Source organism: Pseudophryne corroboree, chromosome 9 (genome assembly GCF_028390025.1).
Source record: "Pseudophryne corroboree isolate aPseCor3 chromosome 9, aPseCor3.hap2, whole genome shotgun sequence".
NCBI lineage: Eukaryota > Metazoa > Chordata > Amphibia > Anura > Myobatrachidae > Pseudophryne > Pseudophryne corroboree.
In genome coordinates this window covers 271,878,629-271,899,568 of record NC_086452.1, presented here as the reverse complement: position 1 = coordinate 271,899,568, position 20,940 = coordinate 271,878,629, and the positions used below count along the sequence as shown (strand labels likewise).

General features: G+C 41.0%; 1 protein-coding gene across 5 annotated transcripts in view; it reads right to left on the bottom strand.

Annotated features, from left to right (window-relative positions):
* Window positions 1-20,940, bottom strand: part of PDE4DIP (phosphodiesterase 4D interacting protein) — a 1,081,329-nt gene that overhangs the window by 470,826 nt on the left and 589,563 nt on the right. For 4 of the 5 annotated variants that reach the window (XM_063940306.1, XM_063940302.1, XM_063940304.1 and 1 more), the window contains one exon: window positions 5,600-5,742. In XM_063940306.1, the coding sequence (XP_063796376.1) occupies window positions 5,600-5,742 (143 nt within the window). The remainder of the gene's footprint in view (window positions 1-5,599; window positions 5,743-20,940) is intronic. The other variant, XM_063940303.1, reaches the window with a different exon arrangement.

The window sequence follows — 20,940 nt, the reverse complement described above, 5'->3', positions numbered from 1 at the left end:
CCCTTAAGGGAGTTCAACGTTTTCTGGGGTTCGCTAACTTCTACCGAAGATTTATTCAGAACTATTCATCGGTCATAGCTCCCATAACCACATTAACTAGGAAAGGAGCCGATCCTGCTAAGTGGTCTCCGGAGGCTTTGGAAGCCTTTTCGTCTTCAAAGGAGGCCTTCATGACCGCCCCTGTTCTTCGACAACCCAATCTCAGCCGTCCACTCCTGGTGGAGGTTGATGCCTCTACTGTAGGAGGAGGAGTAGTATTATCCCAGCTCTTCGAGGACAAGAAAGTCCATCCTTGTGCGTTCTTCTCGCGAAGATTCTCCCCCGCTGAACAGAATTACGCTATTGGGGAACAAGAATTACTGGCAATTAAGTTAGCCTTTGAGGAGTGAGAGTATTTGTTGGAGGGAGCTCAGCATCCAATCTCGGTAACCGCGGATCACAATAACCTCCTGTATCTACAGTCAGCTCGATGTCTGAACCCGCGCCAAGCAAGATGGGCTCTCTTCTTTACCCGTTTCAACTTTAAACTTAGTTACCAAACCAGGTTCCCTCAACAAAAAGGCAGATGCATTATCCCGTTCCCTAAGTTCTGAAGAACCCTCTGATCGTTCTAAGGAACAATTCATCTTGGAATCCACCTCTTTTTCAGCAACTAATACCTCTACACTTCCTCCTCCGGGAAAAATCTTTGTTGCACCAAATTTTCGCAAGAAACTGTTTACATGGGCTCATTCCTCCTCCTTCATGGGCCATGCGGGTGGTCATAAAATGCTCAAATTCATTCAGCGCTCCTATTGGTGGCCTCATCTCAGGACTGACGTTCAGGAATTCGTGGCTGCCTGTCCAAAGTGTGCCCAGCATAAAAGTTCCAAAGGTCCTCCAGCCGGGTTACTCCATCCATTGCCTGTGCCGCAATGACCATGGACGCATATTTCTATGGACTTTATTACAGATTTGCCTGCGTCTGGCGGACGGAATACCGTATGGGTCATAGTTGACCGGTTCTCTAAAATGGTACACTTCGTTCCACTGGCTGGTCTTCCATCAGCATCTCAGTTGGCAACATTATTCATAGCAGAGATCTTCCGACTCCATGGTCTACCACAAGAAATCGTGTCTGATAGAGGTCCTCAATTTGTGGCCAAGTTTTGGAGATCCCTATGTTCAGCTCTCGGTGTGAAATTAAATTTCTCCTCAGGATATCATCTTCAAATGGATGGTCAAACAGAGAGAGTGAACCAGGACCTGGAGACATTTCTGCGTTTATTCATGTCCTCCTCTCAGGACGACTGGCTGGACTTCCTCCCATTCACAGAATTTGCCCATAACAATCTCTATCACTCTGCCACAAAATCTTCTCCATTTTTCATTAATTATGGTTTTCATCCGAAAGTTCCTGACTTCCAACTTCTGCCTACGCTCGAGGGCTCTGCCACAGAATCAGCACTTTGACAATTTACTAAAACCTGGAGACAAATTCACAAGGCCTTGCTCAAGACATCCAAGAAGTATAAGACCTACGCAGATCTGAAGGGAAAAGCTGTACCAAGTCTTAAAGTGGGAGATCGGGTTTGGGTTTCCACACGTAACCTAAGATTGAAGGTTCCTACTAAAAAGTTTGCTTCCAGATTTATTGGGCCCTACCCAATCGAAAAAGTTTCAAATCCTGTGGCCTACAAAGTTAAGTTATCTCTGCATTTGAGAATCCCTAATGCTTTTCATATTTCTCTCTTAAAACCGTTGGTACTTAATTGATTCAGAGCTGCTCTGCCTAAATCACCCAAGATCCAATCAGCACAAGGAGACGAATTTGAGATTCACAAGATCCTCGACTCCCGCAGACGATATGGTCGCCTCCAGTACCTTGTTGATTGGTAGGGATATGGACCAGAGGAAAGGTCTTGGGTAGAAGCAGAAGACGTCCATGCTCCAAGACTTCTTCGGACATTTCATGCCAAGCCTCCAACTAAACCATATAGGTGTCCAGAGTCCACTCGCAATGGGGGGGGGGGGGGGTACTGTCAGCATCCAGAGTCTTACCGGTACGCTGGGGCCATTGGGCTGGCTTCTCAGGCGGCGTGCGAGCAGCGGCGGAGGTAGGCTGCTGCGCCGGGTCCGAGGGCAGCAGTAGCGGCAGTGAGGGGGTCCGCTCGTATCGGCGGGACGCCGCTGCAGCGGGTCACTCTTGCTGAGCCGTTGCTAGTAGACCAGGGGCAGTGAGCTGTGTGGCTATGCAGAAAGGTCTGCATTACTGGGCGCCGCCATGTTGGAGACCAAGTTTGAGGCATAGTTCTTGTTTCCTGTTTCTTCCAGCCAATCCAGGGGAAGTTCTCCCTATAAAAGGGGGCTGGTGTAAGACAGGGACGCCAGTGCTTCAAGTTACAACCCTGTTGTAGGTGCTTTAGCCTGTGCTCCCAGGATTCTTGCCATATTCTGGTTACTCCTGCCCTGCTTGGCTGGTTCTCTGTTGCTGCTGCAGCCCTGCCGTTCCTAGCCTGCTGCTGCCTGTGGAAGCGCTCCTGGAAAACCCGGTTCAGTAAGACTCTTTGGGCATGGTCGGTCCCGGGTCTACAGCCTCGTCTTTCAAGCCACAGTCCACAGTCCTTTGTCTCCAGCCACGTCTCTAACCACTATTCACAGTTCATTATTCACAACCTCGTCTTTCAAGCCACAACCCGTAGTTCTTTGTCTACAACTACGTCTTTAAGTCATCCTTCACCAGCCACAGTTCTCTACCTCAGCCCTGTCCATAAGAACTACAATCCACTGACTCTTAGCTCCACCTACGTTCTTCATTGCCCCTTGTCCCATGAGAAGAAACTATATCCAACCCCCTCGTCTCGTTCATCCACAGCCAACTACCTCCTTGGGCAAGTCTCAGCTGCCGGATCCTCAAACCTCGCTAGTCGTGACAGAGACAGAAGGATTTGAGAAAGCCTACAACCACAGAAGATCTGTGGTTAGTTCTCCCTGCCGAGTTCTTTGATTGACTGTTTACTCACTTTGCATTATGTAAATGCAGTAATAACTATTTTTAAAGCACTCTTACTTTGCAGTATTTTTTCCACAAAAAAAGTCCTAAAACTTTTGCACAGTACTGTATATATATTAATGGCGTCTTCAATGCTGAGAATTACAGGCAGGTACTTAACCACCATCAGGGAGGTTTCTGCTTCTCTCCAAATTTAGTTGAATGCATTATGAACACTTTACTTAATAAAGTCCTCAATAGTATTAATAAATAGCAGAGCTGGAAACACAATTGAAGCACAATAGGAGTAGCAGGGCTCAGTCAGACTTAATACCTTTAGTGGAGTCCCGATTGAGGCAGGTCAGCTAGACTTGGAAGCAACAATGCACTGGAACAATTGTATAAAACTTGCAGCAAGCTAGCACTTGGAGAACACACAGCAGCTGATGGAATACACTGGACTGTGGAGCCAAACTCTGGAACTGCATACAGGAATTAGGCGTGTAAACTGCAGGAGTTGAACTGGCAATGAGTAGCCAACAGGAAGCAGTTTATATATGGTACCCTGGCTGCTGATAGGATTCTGGAGTCATGTGCAGGAGATCTGGACTCACCTGTGCATTCCAAGTGTATGCTGTATTCAGCTATCGAGTCTCCAATTTCCTGAGTGTACCTCATCACAGAGACTTATGTACTACTTGGCATTCCCTGCAGTGGCCTAAAGATTGATCATATTCTCCGACCTGAGGGGTAAATTTACTAAGATGGGAGTTCTATTTAAGATGGGATACTGCCCATAGCAACCAATCAGATTCTACTTATTCATTTAGCACCTTCTAGAAGATAATACCTGGAATGTGATTGGTTGCTATGGGCAACATCCCATCTTAAATAGAACTCCCATCTTAGTAAATTTACCCCAAAGCTGATATTTTAGAGACTGTTCCCCATGCCTATATTATTTGCTGAACTTTGCCTTAATAAACATTATTATTATTATTATCTATGTGGAGAGATGTATTTAAACCTTAAAGTTTCTACTACTGACTCCAGACAAATCACAGTCCCTGACACCTATTATCCGATGCTCTGACATCTTCCCCTCTCTCCTGGGAACCAATGCTCTGACGCCCACTCTCTGTTCTGTAGAGCTCTTGATTTATTAGTAATTCCTAGTAGTTTCCTTTATTATTTTTTTTATTTTTATACGTGTCTTTCCCAGTGGGGGATAAATATTTTCTCTTCTGTCACCCTCCTCTCTCCTTAGGGATCCCATGGTCTGACACCCCACTCTCCCCTCTTCCCTGGGATACTGACCTCTGACACCTCTCTCCACTGGGATCCCATGCTCTGATACCCTATCTCTGTTCTTTCACCCTCCCCTCTTTCCTAGGATCCAATGCTCTAACATCCTCTCTCTTTTCTGTTCTGCCATTCCCTGCGATTTTGTGTTCTGAGAATCTCTCTCAGTTCTTCTCCCCCCCCCCCCCCCTCCCCCCTCTACCCTAGTATTCCATGCTCTGACATCTTCTTCAACCTCCTGGGATCCAACAACCCAACACACATACACAAACACACACAAAACATAGGGAAAATGAATGCTTAACACCCCCCCCCCCCCCAAAAAAAAAAAAAAAAAAAACACCCAGAAACTGTAAACCAGAAAGTATATTTATGGTTTAACTGCAATGTGTCACAGTACAAGTTATTGTTGTGTAACTATTACTTACCGTAAACTATATTAAAGCACACACACAATCATGCATTTCAGCACAAAAACAGGACAAAAAGACAAACTATAGGAAGACAAAATAACTTTATTTAGTCTAACATACAAATTATGGCGCAAAAATATGAGGTGTCTAAAACATACAAAAATATTAAAACTGAAGGGACGATTAAGAAACGATGACTGGCATTACAGTATCTAATGTTTCATTGGTCAGTCAATTAGTAACTTCTTAATTAAAAAAACAGACGGTTTTCATTAGTGAAAGTGCTTTAGTAATGTTAAACACCATTATTCTCTCCAATGCATTACACAGTGGGGGTCATTCCGAGTTGTTCACTCGCTAGCTGTTTTTAGCAGCCGTGCAAACGCTAAGCCGCCGCCTTCTGGGAGTGTATCTTAGCTTAGCAGAAGTGCGAACGAAAGGATCGCAGAGCGACTACAAAAAAAAATTGTGCAGGTTTAGAGTAGCTCCAGACCTACTCCTAGCTTGCGATAACTTCAGACTGTTCAGATCCTGTTTTGATGTCACAAATACGCCCTGCGTTCTCCCAGCCACACCTGCCTTTTTCCTGGCATGCCTGCGTTTTTTCGAACACTCCCTGAAAACGGTCAGTTGACACCCAGAAACGCCCTCTTCCTGTCAATCACTCTGCAGCCAGCAGTGTGACTGAAAAGCTTCGCTAGACCTTGTGTAAAAACACATCGGCCGTTGTGAAAGTACGTCGCGCGTGATCATTGCGCCGCATGCATAGAAGTGCCGTTTTTTTGCCTCATCACTGCGCAGCGAACATTTTTAGCTAGCGATCAACTCGGAATGACCCCCAGTGTTTGAAAACCAACCAGTTCTAATTAGAAGGCATGCTTGTGAGGAAGATTCAAACACCCTTTTTCCCCACCTCCAAAATAGGTTGAAGCCTTGCTTTCTGATTGTAGTGTGACTAGTTGCTCCATTGTCCTCATCAGAGTATCTTCCAGCTGACCTCTCAGTGCCTGTGCAGCTAACAGCTCGTTGTGAAGTGCTGAACTGGCATTAAAGCTGCTAAACAAACAAATTACAATGAATATTCCAAAACCTTATGTAATAACTAATCTGCTAACATACTGATAAGGCAACTGCAAATATGAGAAGTGTCTTAATATAAGAGATGGATCAACTATAGCTAGGAATACAAGTAGCAGGAATTGCCAGGCAAATCACAAGATTTGGTGATGCGACATGGAGGTGAATAACTACGTACACAGGGAGGATGATTCAGAGGTGAATCAAAAAGAACTTCTTGGTGGTGTAGTATATACATTTTTTTAAAACAATTCCTATTAGATACATTTAAATATATTTCTCATACATCCTAGCGGATGCTGGGGTCTCCAAAAGGACCATGGGGTATAGACGGGATCCGCAGGAGACATGGGCACACTATAAGACTTTGAAAGGGTGTGAACTGACTCCTCCCTCTATGCCCCTCCTCCAGACTCCAGTTAGACTGTGTGCCCAGAGAGACTGGACACACACTAGGGGAGCTCTCCTGAGTTTCTCTGAAAAGACTTTATGTTAGGTTTATTATTTTCAGGGAGACCTGCTGGCTACAGGCTCTCTGCTTCGTGGGAGTGAGGGGAGAGAAGTCAGACCTACTTCTTCTGAGTTCAAGGGCTCTGCTTCTTAGGCTACTGGACACCATTAGCTCCAGAAGGTCTGATCACTTGGTTCGCCTAGCTGCTCGTTCCCGGAGCGGCGCCGTCACACCCCTGACAGAGCCAGAAGAAAGAAGCTGGGTGAGTATTAGAAGAACAGAAGACTTCAGTGACGGGAGAAGACTTCAGAGTCTCTGAGGTACCACGCAGCGGTCGCGCTGCGTGCCATTGCTCCCACACACAAGCGGCACTACACGGGTGCAGGGCGCAGGGGGGGGCGCCCTGGGCAGCAATTTTACCTCATATAATATCCTGGCAAAGTAGTATACAGTGCATAGGCACTGTATACAGACCCCCGCCAGTAAAAAACTGTGAAAAATAGCGGGCTGAAGCACGCCGAGCAGGGGGCGTGGCTTAGCCCTCACAACTCTATACAGCGCCATTTTCTCCTCACACAGACGCTGGCCTGCCAAAACACTGTGAAAAATCTAACAGTGTAAAACGGAGGGGGGCACAGTTGCTTGGGGCACTATGGGCTCATATAAAATGCACTATATATGTATAAATGAGTTGTTAAAAAGTTTCTGTGTTTTTCCTGTCAGGAATCTACCCATTATAGCGATTTAGGACACGTGTGTCGACATGTGTGAGTGCCCTGCCACAAACAGCTATGGGATCCCTCTGTCGGCGTTGCCGACTCCTGAGGGTATTTGATTCAGTAGATGAAGTTGTAAGCTTTACTAAAGTAAGCACTATATGGGAAGACAGAGTCATATGTGGCTGACCCTGTTGGCACCAACTGTATTACTGGGTGTAAATTAACATGATAATGTAAAAAAAAAAACTTATACCTGTATATATATATATATATATATATATATATCAAACAAATAGTATGAGCGCAAACAAAAAAGGTAATAAACCTTCTTTCAGATGTTATAATGTATATATATATATATAAAGTCCCATAGAGGTCAAATGTCCTCAAGATTGAACAAGAAGAAGTGATCTTCGAACTCGCTGACAGCCAATATCGTTTGGAAAGGAAATTTGTCAGTATGCACTTCTGGAACTTCCAGCTGTCGCCTCCCCAATAATACCCGATCCCGAACGGGTGGAAGTCCTGGCAAGAAATTGAAGAAGCAGGGAGCGCCAATAGTGCATTAAACGAGTACAATGATTTTTATTTTTTTTAAAAATCCAAATCGGTCACAAGTAAAAAAACCCGTACCATAAAAGGCGGTCAAACCACCGCTTGTATAACCAGCTTAATATTTTACCCCACTGTGCAAAGCAGTGATCTCGATTTCAAATCCACAACGTCAGACCACGCCCATACGCGTTTCGTCATTCGACTTCGTCAGTAGGCTTGGTCTGAAGTCACAAAACAAAAATTTTTGGGTTTGAATAAACACATCACTATTCACTTTAACCCATATAACTTACATTCAAATGCTTTTAAACATAACGTGGAATATAACAAATCGCTCTAGTGCACAGATACTTAAATGATCATAAAATATTATATATCTATATAACCTACAATAATTTTGACAGAAAGATTCATCATGGCATCAAAATATATGAATATATGAATACATGAATACATGGCAATAGAATTTATAGAACTAATTTGAACTTAATTAGATTCAAGTATATGAATGAGCAATATCAGTGTTAACAAACAAAATTGCTCAATTTACTGTTAACCATCCATGATATATTGAATAGTTACAAATTATACATATAACATGAAACAAAGTCATATATATTTCTCATCCGTCCCATAAACACCTTTTTCTAGGAATGATAATGCCCTCATTAGTCAAATCTGTCACCATCACTTTAACAGCCAGTACTGAGTGTCTCTCCCAACACTCCATTTATCATTAGACTCGTGGCAATATCTAATCCATTACATGACTCACGTAATTGTAATATGAAATAGCGCCCGTCCTTGACTTATATGGTCATACTATACACATATATGTGAATCAATAAAATTATTAAAAACCACCTCTTACTGCGGGAGAATTGATGGGTATATAAACCAGTCAATGTAATAAAAAACCGGGACTTGTTTGAGCACTAAATTCATCAGGATAATAAAGACCGACTATAATGAATTTTATATCAATCATAATAATAGAACAGACAACATAGTGCAAAGTATTAAGCCATATAATTAAATATACTTAAATATACAAGTACTTCCACGGACGCATCTAGATTGCATCCGTATCACTGATTCCTCGTTCTAAGACTAATAGTACCTTTGTCAGTCACGGCACTCGCAATCGCTTCAGCGGCCGCTGATGGATGTATCTCCCTTCGCTCCCTTCAGCGTCTAACAGACATACCATTACTCCCAATCCTTATACCATTCAAACCCTCACGTGATTACCGTCACTGCAAGGTAGAACAACGCCCTTACCTCACATATATGGATATTAAAAACAGGTGTGTATAGGCAAAAGAAACAGATATATTAACCCGTTAATATCTAACAAGGACCAGCTCATTACTCTTAAAAGATGAAACATTTAACAGCAACTATTTTATACCACATATGCTAAATATAATGATAAAAAATGTGATAGAGAATATAAAAGCATAAAAATCAAACGGACTGAAATTCGGCCCTGTTGGTAGCAAATATAGACCAATAATCCAAAGACCTATATTAGATATTCTATTTTAAAAATGGGGTCAATTCATATCCTTCATTTAACCCATTGGGGTAGAGAGTATTCAATGTAATTATCCAAAATGTTTCCCTCTTATTGAGGGTATTTTCTCTATCTCCCCCGCGTTTATCATGAGCTATATGTTCCAAGCCTATAAACTTTAAAGAGGCAGGATCGCTATCATGATATTGTTTAAAATGACGGGGCACACTGTGATTATCCACATTATTTTTAATGTTTCTTAAGTGTTCTAAAATGCGGAGTTTTAATACTCTCTTGGTCTTACCAATATATCTTTTCCCACATCCGCACTCAAGTAAATACACAATAAACGTGGAATTGCAATTAATAAAACTATTGATTCTAAACTGTTTGTCTGTGTTTTTGTTACTAAAAGTTTTAGTCCCTTTTAAACCATGCTGACATACCTTACATTTTCCACACACATGAAATCCATTTATTTTAGGCAATGAGAAACCATTGGAGGTAATATTTTCCCTTCTCTCTAAGATGGGCAATAAGCTCGGAGCTAAATGGGTTTTTAAGGTTTTTGCTCGTCTGAATACCATATCAGGTCTTGTTGGTAAGTGTTCAGATAATACAGGATCCATTTGCAAAATATGCCAATTACGCTTAAGACTGCACTGTATTTCATGATTGGAAGAATTGAATTGAGTCACGAATGGACAAAAAAGTGTTTCAGTTCCAGCCCGGTGACTAGTTTCTTGTTTCTTATATTTAATTAGTTCCTTTCTATCCAAAGAACGTGCTTTGTTAATGGCTAATTCAATTAAAGTGGCAGGATAGCCCTTCTCTAAAAAGCGCCTTTTATATTCTAGTGTTTGTTCTTCAAATTTAATTGGAGATGTACAATTCCTTCTTAAACGTACTAATTGTGAAAAAGGCAAATTGCTTTTCCATTTTTTCAAATGACAGCTATTATAATCTAGATAGTTATTGCTGTCTACCTCTTTAAAAAATGTTGAGATCTCTATTACTTTATTTAATGCATAATCACTAGTATTCAGGACTAGATCTAAGAACTCAATCTGTTCTGTCTGAAAATTAGATGTAAACTGTAAATTGAATTCATTTGAATTAAGATACTGTAAAAATTCATTGAATTCAGTTTCTGTACCACGCCAGACAACAAGCACGTCATCTATATAACGTTTAAACAGCATGATCTTATCAGAGTAAGGATTATTAGCTAATATAGTGCCCTTTTCCCATTCGCCCATATATAAATTGGCGACACTCGGGGCACAAATCGTCCCCATGGCTACCCCGCATACCTGTTCAAAAAATTCCCCCAAAAAGGTGAAATAGTTATGTTTAAAAATAAAGCGAACACAGTCCAATAGAAACTGAACCTTCTGTATAGTCATCTCAGTGTCTCTTCTTAACACAGATTCCAAATGAACTAAACCTTTCTCATGTGGAATCGAGGTATATAATGAGGTGACATCGATAGTAGCCCACTTATATTCATCACACCACACAAAATTTTCCAATAACTGCAATATATGTGTTGAGTCCTTTACATAGGTTTCCAACTCAGAAACATAATTTTTAAGGAAAATATCTACATATTCAGAAACACGAGAAGTGAGGGAGTCAATCCCTGATACTATTGGGCGACCTGGGGGTTTGGATTGATTCTTATGAATCTTGGGCAAATAATATATTGTGGCAATCCTAGGATGTTCATTCCATAAGTAGCCAAATTCCTCATCACTAAGGACTCCCGTGTTACACCCTCTATTGAGTAATTCCAATAAAGATGTTAAATAATCTTTAGTCGGGTCCTTTTTAAGCTTAGAATAAGAAACGGGATCTGAAAGTAATCTATACATTTCAGTCTCATAATCAGCTCTATTTAAAAGAACCACCCCTCCCCCCTTATCAGCTTGTTTGATAACTAAAGCCGTATTTCCTTTTAATTTTTCTAATGATAATTGTTCCCGTCTAGTTAAATTTGGATTATAATTCCGCTCATCTCTAATTTTATCAAAATCTTTTTTTACCAACTGAGCAAACAGATCCAAATGTGTGCCCCGTGACTCAACAGGATAAAAAGTGGATCTTTTTTTCAACCCGGAAGCATTAACAGTTTTTTGACTTTCATAATTATTTATTATTTATTATTCAAATTTTTGGGTTTGAATAAACACATCACTATTCACTTTAACCCATATAACTTACATTCAAATGCTTTTAAACATAACGTGGAATATAACAAATCGCTCTAGTGCACAGATACTTAAATGATCATAAAATATTATATATCTATATAACCTACAATACAGGGCACCTCACAAAAAAGCACTAATGCAGTCCCATTAGTAAAAAAGAAAATGGGTATTTTCAACTTTTCGGAGGTGGAGCTTAATGAAACAGATGTGGATGTCCTACAAAAAGGGTTATCTTTTGCACCATCGGCAGGGGTGAATAAATTTAATTTATATATGGATCTCAATCTTTATATACGTAAGATGACATTAAAAAGACACTTTATTAGACAAGGTAATAAGTCAACAGCCCCTATAAATAATTATGAAAGTCAAAAAACTGTTAATGCTTCCGGGTTGAAAAAAAGATCCACTTTTTATCCTGTTGAGTCACGGGGCACACATTTGGATCTGTTTGCTCAGTTGGTAAAAAAAGATTTTGATAAAATTAGAGATGAGCGGAATTATAATCCAAATTTAACTAGACGGGAACAATTATCATTAGAAAAATTAAAAGGAAATACGGCTTTAGTTATCAAACAAGCTGATAAGGGGGGAGGGGTGGTTCTTTTAAATAGAGCTGATTATGAGACTGAAATGTATAGATTACTTTCAGATCCCGTTTCTTATTCTAAGCTTAAAAAGGACCCGACTAAAGATTATTTAACATCTTTATTGGAATTACTCAATAGAGGGTGTAACACGGGAGTCCTTAGTGATGAGGAATTTGGCTACTTATGGAATGAACATCCTAGGATTGCCACAATATATTATTTGCCCAAGATTCATAAGAATCAATCCAAACCCCCAGGTCGCCCAATAGTATCAGGGATTGACTCCCTCACTTCTCGTGTTTCTGAATATGTAGATATTTTCCTTAAAAATTATGTTTCTGAGTTGGAAACCTATGTAAAGGACTCAACACATATATTGCAGTTATTGGAAAATTTTGTGTGGTGTGATGAATATAAGTGGGCTACTATCGATGTCACCTCATTATATACCTCGATTCCACATGAGAAAGGTTTAGTTCATTTGGAATCTGTGTTAAGAAGAGACACTGAGATGACTATACAGAAGGTTCAGTTTCTATTGGACTGTGTTCGCTTTATTTTTAAACATAACTATTTCACCTTTTTGGGGGAATTTTTTGAACAGGTATGCGGGGTAGCCATGGGGACGATTTGTGCCCCGAGTGTCGCCAATTTATATATGGGCGAATGGGAAAAGGGCACTATATTAGCTAATAATCCTTACTCTGATAAGATCATGCTGTTTAAACGTTATATAGATGACGTGCTTGTTGTCTGGCGTGGTACAGAAACTGAATTCAATGAATTTTTACAGTATCTTAATTCAAATGAATTCAATTTACAGTTTACATCTAATTTTCAGACAGAACAGATTGAGTTCTTAGATCTAGTCCTGAATACTAGTGATTATGCATTAAATAAAGTAATAGAGATCTCAACATTTTTTAAAGAGGTAGACAGCAATAACTATCTAGATTATAATAGCTGTCATTTGAAAAAATGGAAAAGCAATTTGCCTTTTTCACAATTAGTACGTTTAAGAAGGAATTGTACATCTCCAATTAAATTTGAAGAACAAACACTAGAATATAAAAGGCGCTTTTTAGAGAAGGGCTATCCTGCCACTTTAATTGAATTAGCCATTAACAAAGCACGTTCTTTGGATAGAAAGGAACTAATTAAATATAAGAAACAAGAAACTAGTCACCGGGCTGGAACTGAAACACTTTTTTGTCCATTCGTGACTCAATTCAATTCTTCCAATCATGAAATACAGTGCAGTCTTAAGCGTAATTGGCATATTTTGCAAATGGATCCTGTATTATCTGAACACTTACCAACAAGACCTGATATGGTATTCAGACGAGCAAAAACCTTAAAAACCCATTTAGCTCCGAGCTTATTGCCCATCTTAGAGAGAAGGGAAAATATTACCTCCAATGGTTTCTCATTGCCTAAAATAAATGGATTTCATGTGTGTGGAAAATGTAAGGTATGTCAGCATGGTTTAAAAGGGACTAAAACTTTTAGTAACAAAAACACAGACAAACAGTTTAGAATCAATAGTTTTATTAATTGCAATTCCACGTTTATTGTGTATTTACTTGAGTGCGGATGTGGGAAAAGATATATTGGTAAGACCAAGAGAGTATTAAAACTCCGCATTTTAGAACACTTAAGAAACATTAAAAATAATGTGGATAATCACAGTGTGCCCCGTCATTTTAAACAATATCATGATAGCGATCCTGCCTCTTTAAAGTTTATAGGCTTGGAACATATAGCTCATGATAAACGCGGGGGAGATAGAGAAAATACCCTCAATAAGAGGGAAACATTTTGGATAATTACATTGAATACTCTCTACCCCAATGGGTTAAATGAAGGATATGAATTGACCCCATTTTTAAAATAGAATATCTAATATAGGTCTTTGGATTATTGGTCTATATTTGCTACCAACAGGGCCGAATTTCAGTCCGTTTGATTTTTATGCTTTTATATTCTCTATCACATTTTTTATCATTATATTTAGCATATGTGGTATAAAATAGTTGCTGTTAAATGTTTCATCTTTTAAGAGTAATGAGCTGGTCCTTGTTAGATATTAACGGGTTAATATATCTGTTTCTTTTGCCTATACACACCTGTTTTTAATATCCATATATGTGAGGTAAGGGCGTTGTTCTACCTTGCAGTGACGGTAATCACGTGAGGGTTTGAATGGTATAAGGATTGGGAGTAATGGTATGTCTGTTAGACGCTGAAGGGAGCGAAGGGAGATACATCCATCAGCGGCCGCTGAAGCGATTGCGAGTGCCGTGACTGACAAAGGTACTATTAGTCTTAGAACGAGGAATCAGTGATACGGATGCAATCTAGATGCGTCCGTGGAAGTACTTGTATATTTAAGTATATTTAATTATATGGCTTAATACTTTGCACTATGTTGTCTGTTCTATTATTATGATTGATATAAAATTCATTATAGTCGGTCTTTATTATCCTGATGAATTTAGTGCTCAAACAAGTCCCGGTTTTTTATTACATTGACTGGTTTATATACCCATCAATTCTCCCGCAGTAAGAGGTGGTTTTTAATAATTTTATTGATTCACATATATGTGTATAGTATGACCATATAAGTCAAGGACGGGCGCTATTTCATATTACAATTACGTGAGTCATGTAATGGATTAGATATTGCCACGAGTCTAATGATAAATGGAGTGTTGGGAGAGACACTCAGTACTGGCTGTTAAAGTGATGGTGACAGATTTGACTAATGAGGGCATTATCATTCCTAGAAAAAGGTGTTTATGGGACGGATGAGAAATATATATGACTTTGTTTCATGTTATATGTATAATTTGTAACTATTCAATATATCATGGATGGTTAACAGTAAATTGAGCAATTTTGTTTGTTAACACTGATATTGCTCATTCATATACTTGAATCTAATTAAGTTCAAATTAGTTCTATAAATTCTATTGCCATGTATTCATGTATTCATATATTCATATATTTTGATGCCATGATGAATCTTTCTGTCAAAATTATTGTAGGTTATATAGATATATAATATTTTATGATCATTTAAGTTTCTGTGCACTAGAGCGATTTGTTATATTCCACGTTATGTTTAAAAGCATTTGAATGTAAGTTATATGGGTTAAAGTGAATAGTGATGTGTTTATTCAAACCCAAAAATTTTTGTTTTGTGACTTCAGACCAAGCCTACTGACGAAGTCGAATGACGAAACGCGTATGGGCGTGGTCTGACGTTGTGGATTTGAAATCGAGATCACTGCTTTGCACAGTGGGGTAAAATATTAAGCTGGTTATACAAGCGGTGGTTTGACCGCCTTTTATGGTACGGGTTTTTTTACTTGTGACCGATTTGGATTTTTAAAAAAAATAAAAATCATTGTACTCGTTTAATGCACTATTGGCGCTCCCTGCTTCTTCAATTTCTTGCCATATATATATATATATATATATGTATGGTGCGGATACATTGAGCTGTAGCTTTAGCACAGATGTGGTAGTATTCGTGGGGGGGTGATATTAACATTATGTATATATATATATTTCCCTTAGACCCCTCGGGGTCGCAAGAATGTTATTTTGCCCGGTTGCTACTCCCTGTTGTCGACGAATACTATGTTTTATGTCGACCATAATGTTTCCTGGTTAGATCCACAACAATGGCATTCAGTACATGTTCATACACATTCAGAACACATTAATGTCACTAGGGACCCTGCTGTTCCTGACAAAATACATATACGTATGATGTATATATAGAATATGTGTGTATATGTGTATTTAAATATGTATATTCATATTACGATTTCTAATGAATGCTGAAGTAAAGTTATTCCTATTTATGTGCTGGTCGCTCTGTTGATAAAGCGCTAGGTCAGCCGTGACGAGATGGTCTTAAATCTTCTCGAGGAGTACGAGTATTTATTATTTTCCCGCCATGGATATAATAAAGTGAACGTCAACCCCTGGTCTGCACGGGGCCCTGTCACAAAGGAAGCTAAGTGGTATTTTAATTATATGTTTTGATGATATTTGCATTACATACCCATGGGGGAGTGTTTGTATTCAGAAATAGTCGGTTACCTTGTTATCCGATATAATTACCCTGGGAAGAGATGGAATATTCCTTCAGTTGGGTCTTATCTAGAACATTGCAGCATGCTGCCGTGCGACTACAAGAGGTATGCACTGACTCCGAGAAATACTGGAGTATCTTCCCTATGAAGGTGTAACCTGGTTTGGGAATGGCTTTGTTAAGTTGATCTCGGCAGATACCACTGGAAAGTCTAGCGTCCTGAGCTATGTTCCCTCACAACGGTTGGTGACGCATTTTTTGTGGGATGCAGTCATTTTGACCGGTTGGATACCGTTTTGTTTTCCCCTTCTTTGCAGGTAGAGGAAGGTGAAAAGGTAAGAGGTCTGCGGCCTTTTCAAGTTCTCAGAAGTACATATCGTCCTCTGGCCCTCATTCCGAGTTGTTCGCTCGCAAGCTGCTTTTAGCAGCATTGCACACGCTAAGCCGCCGCCTACTGGGAGTGAATCTTAGCTTAGCAGAATTGCGAACGAAAGATTCGCAATATTGCGAAAAGACTTCTCTGTGCAGTTTCTGAGTAGCTCGAGACTTACTCTTCCAGTGTGATCAGTTCAGTGCTTGTCGTTCCTGGTTTGACGTCACAAACACACCCAGCGTTCGCCCAGACGCTCCCCCGTTTCTTCAGCCACTCCCGCGTTTTTCCCAGAAACGGCAGCGTTATTTCACACACTCCCATAAAACGGTCCGTTTCCGCCCAGAAACACCCACTTCCTGTCAATCACACTCCGATCACCAGAACGAACAAAAAACCTCGTAATGCCGTGAGTAAAATATCAAACTTCTTAGCAAATTTACTTGCCGCAGTCGCAGTGCGAACATTGCGCATGCGAAATTAGCGGAAAATCGCTGCGATGCGAAGAAAATTACCGAGCGAACAACTCGGAATGAGGGCCTCTGTTTCTACCACATCCACCGCAGGTCGCTGGGTCTATCTTGTTGGAGCCCACACCGGTGGGAACTCGTCTAATACTCCTCAGTCAGTCCTGGAATGGACTTGACACAGTGAGTTAAGAATTAAGTCCAAAGGGGGACATACTCGAGTTTTCCAGATGATTCCCCTCACTGATTTTTAAAATAGATCTTACCGATACTCCTCTGCTTCTGAGACCGGACAACTCGGTCAGAACAATCCCAAAAAGATTTCTTCTTAAGAAATTGAACTACAAGTTGGAATCTCTCAGGGCAGGGATCTCCAGACTGTAAAAGAAGAAAGAGGGTTTAAATGCGTTTTCATACGCACTAAGCTTGCCTGGGTTTGCTATTCAGGATTGTCATTGTCATTTCACCGGAGTGATGGCAGTATGATGGTTTTCCTTCAATAGTAAGAGCTATTATTGTTCTGTAATGGGATGCTCTCCTGACTACGGCGAGGTCAGAAACAAGAGGTACAAATCATTGTTTCTCTCTGACAGTTCTTCAACACATGGAATCGCTGTTGATCCCAACGACGCAGATGTAGGAGTTAGGAATAAGATAAGATACTGACCTGTTGAGAGTTTGCTTTTTCCTGTGGAAAGAGATTTGAGGATCCAGAGTCGGATCAGAGTTGCAACAGTGTAAACCCATCAATACGTTCCGTTGATGAAGAATATGGATGCGGCCTACGAGGCCATTCGGTGAGCAGGTCAAATGCCGGACACATTCATCGGAAAATAATCCTATTTTGCAGGACCAGGATATCTCTCCTGTGGTGGCTTCACAGTTCTCACCTCCTAGAGGGACGGAGGTTCGGGATCCAGGTTTAGATCCTGGTGTCCATGGATACAAGTCTCCGAGACTGGGGAGCTCTTTCCAGGGGAAAAGGTCAAGCCGGCAAGCTTGTCTGCAATAAGCATTCTGGAATTAAGAGCTATTTACAACGGAACATCTTCTTCGCGTTCTGCCAGTCTTAATTCTGTCGGACGACTTAACAGAGGTGGCGTAAGTAAGCCGCTAGGGCGGAACGAGGAGCAAAGCGTCAATGGCAGGAGCCGAAAAAGTTTTCCGCTGGGCGGAAAGGCATGTAAACGCTCTATTAGCGGTCTTCGTTCCGGGTGTAGACAACGGAGAAATAGACTTCCTCAGCAGACACGATCTCCATCCAGGAGAGTGGGGTCTTCTTCAAGAAGTTTTCACAGAAGTGACAAGTGTTTGGGAGAATTCCTCAATTAGACATGATGGCGTCTCGCCTCAACAAGAAACTTCAAGGATATTGTTCCAGGTCAAGGGACACTCCAGCAATAGCAGGGGACGCCTTCGTGACACCGTGGGTGTTTTCAGTCGGTCTATGTGTTCCCTCCACTTTCACTCTTTCCGAAGGTGATAAACATAAGAAGAGCATAGGTTCAGGCGATGCTCATGGTTCCGGTCTAGCCAAGGAGGGCTTGGTATCCAGATCTTCAAGACTTACTCATAGAAGATCCCTGGCCTCTTCCTCTACGAGAGGACCTGTTACAGCAAGGACCGGGTGTGTATCAAGACTTGCCACGGCTGCATTGACGGCATGGCGGTTGAACCCCATTTCCTAGCCCGAAAGGGTATATTCCGGTGAAGTCATTCCCACATTGCTTCAGGCTAGGAAAGGAGTAACGGCGAAGCATTAAGGTAGTATGTGTCTTGGTGTGAATCCAAGAAGGCTCCTACGGAAGAATTTTAGCTGGGTCGTTTTCTCCATGTTTTGCAAGCAGGTGTAGATGCAGGAATAAAGTTAGGCTCCATTAAAGTGCAGATTTCGGCCTTATCAATTTTCTTTCAAAAGGAATTGGCCACCCTCAAGAAGTTCAGACTTTCGTGGAAGGAGTGCTGCACATCCAACCTCCATTTGAGCTCCCAGTGGCACCATGGGTCCTTAACAAGGTGTTGCAGTTTCTTATGTCACACTCGTTGGAACCTTTACGAAAGGTTGAGTTAAAATTTCTCCCTTGGAAAGTGGTCATGCTATTGACCCTGACGTCTGCAAGGCGGGGGTCGGAATTAGCGGCTTTGTCTCACAAGAGCCCCTATTTGATCTTCCAGGTGAATAGAGCGGAATTGAGAATTCGGCAACAATTTCTGCCAAAAGTGGTTCTGCGTTTCACAGGAACCAGCCTATTGTGGTGCCTGTGCCTACTGCAGCCTTGGCTGCTTCGAAGTCTCTCGATGTAGTCAGAGCTTGGAATATTTATGTCGCCAGAACGACTCAGATTGGGTAAACAGAGGCTCTGTTTGTCCTGTATGCTCCCAACAAAATTGGGGCCCCTGCTTCTAAGCAGACGGTTGCACGCTGGTTCTGGGATACGATTCGGCATGCTCATTCTACGGCTGGATTGCCGTTGCCGAAGTCGGTGAAGACCCATTCTACTAGGCAGGTGGGCTTTTCTTGGGCGGAGGCCCAAGGAGTCTCGGCGGTTCAACTTTGCCGAGCAGCTACTTGGTCGGGGTCAAACACGTTTGCTAAGTTCTACAGGTTTGATACCCTGGCTGATGAGGACCTCATTGTTTGCTCAATCGGTGCTGCAGAGTCGTCCGCACTCTCCCGCCCGGGCTGGAGCTTTGGTATAGACCCAATGGTCCTTTTGGAGACCCCAGCATCCTCTAGGACGTATGAGAAAATAGGATTTTAATACCTACCGGTAAATTCTTTTCTCTTAGTCGGTAGAGGATGATGGGCACCCATCCCAGTGCGTACTGGATCTGCAGCTATTGGTTGTGGTTACACTCATGTGGTGTTTCTTTCAGTCAAGTTGGTTGCTGACGTTATTCATGCCATGGCATGCGGTATGTTATAGATGGTCATGTTTACACACAGGTTGTGTTACATTATCGGTGAGCATATTGCTGTCTATTTTTCATGCCGTCGGCTGGTGTTCTATTGAATGCCACGTTCTGCGGCATGTTCGAGGTGTGAGCTGATATGACACTCACCGTGTTTAAACAATAAATTCTTTCCTCAAAATGTTCGTCTCCCTGAGCACAGTTCTTTAATTGGAGTCTGGAGGAGGGGCATAGAGGGAGGAGCCAGTTCACACCCATTCAAAGTCTTATAGTGTGGCCATGTCTCCTGCGGATCCCGTCTATACCCCATGGTCCTTTTGGAGACCCCAGCATCCTCTACGGACTAAGAGAAAAGGATTTACCGGTAGGTATTAAAATCCTATTTAATCTAACTGCTTAGCCAAGAATTATTTTATCAAAAAATATTATAGTATAAGACAATTAAATAGACGCCATTACCTTCACGATTCCCTCATTGACAGAAGATGTACATACACACAAGATCTCTAATGTGAGAGGTACTGTATTTCCATACATGTTCTTTCATTATGCATACCTTTCAGACCCTTCGTAATGTTTCCATATATCAGGGGATACTGAGGGCAAAGTGTTAAAATAGAAGTGTGTCTCTCTTACTATTTTCATCCTATGTCGGGCAGTCTACTCTCATTAATCTGTCCACCACTTTTAGCACGTGAATTAAAAGCAGAAGCAATTAGAATGGGTATTTTTGAAAGGAGAGCACAAGGAGATGATTCATGTCCTATATATTTGCACATACAGAAAGTTTGCTGTTTTGTGAAGTGCAACTCAGTGATTACGTTCAAATATAACCACTATACTATTAACACTTTTATTTGTATGATTACAGTCATCAATTATAACTGTTGATGTAGTAACTTGGTTCTTTATGCCTATTTGAACTACAATAGCAGTGCCCTTAATATACTGCACAATTCTCTGTTTAGTATGTGTCAATTACAGATAATATATATATATATATATATATATATATATATATAATTTTTTTTTATATAATAATCACTCTGCGCCCTGTATTTTGTTTTGAAGCTACTAATGAGTCACCAATCAATTCGGTGGGAAAAAAGTTCTGCCACCTTTCACTCAATAATGACTGGACATAAGTCCGTCCAATGATTCAAACTGTAGCAGGTGGACTGCAGCTGACACTCTTCACAAGCCAAAGTCCAAAGGGTCACAATTTCTTTTAAAAAATAAAGAGGCAGCGCTCCATAGTGCATTAAAAGATTTATTTCA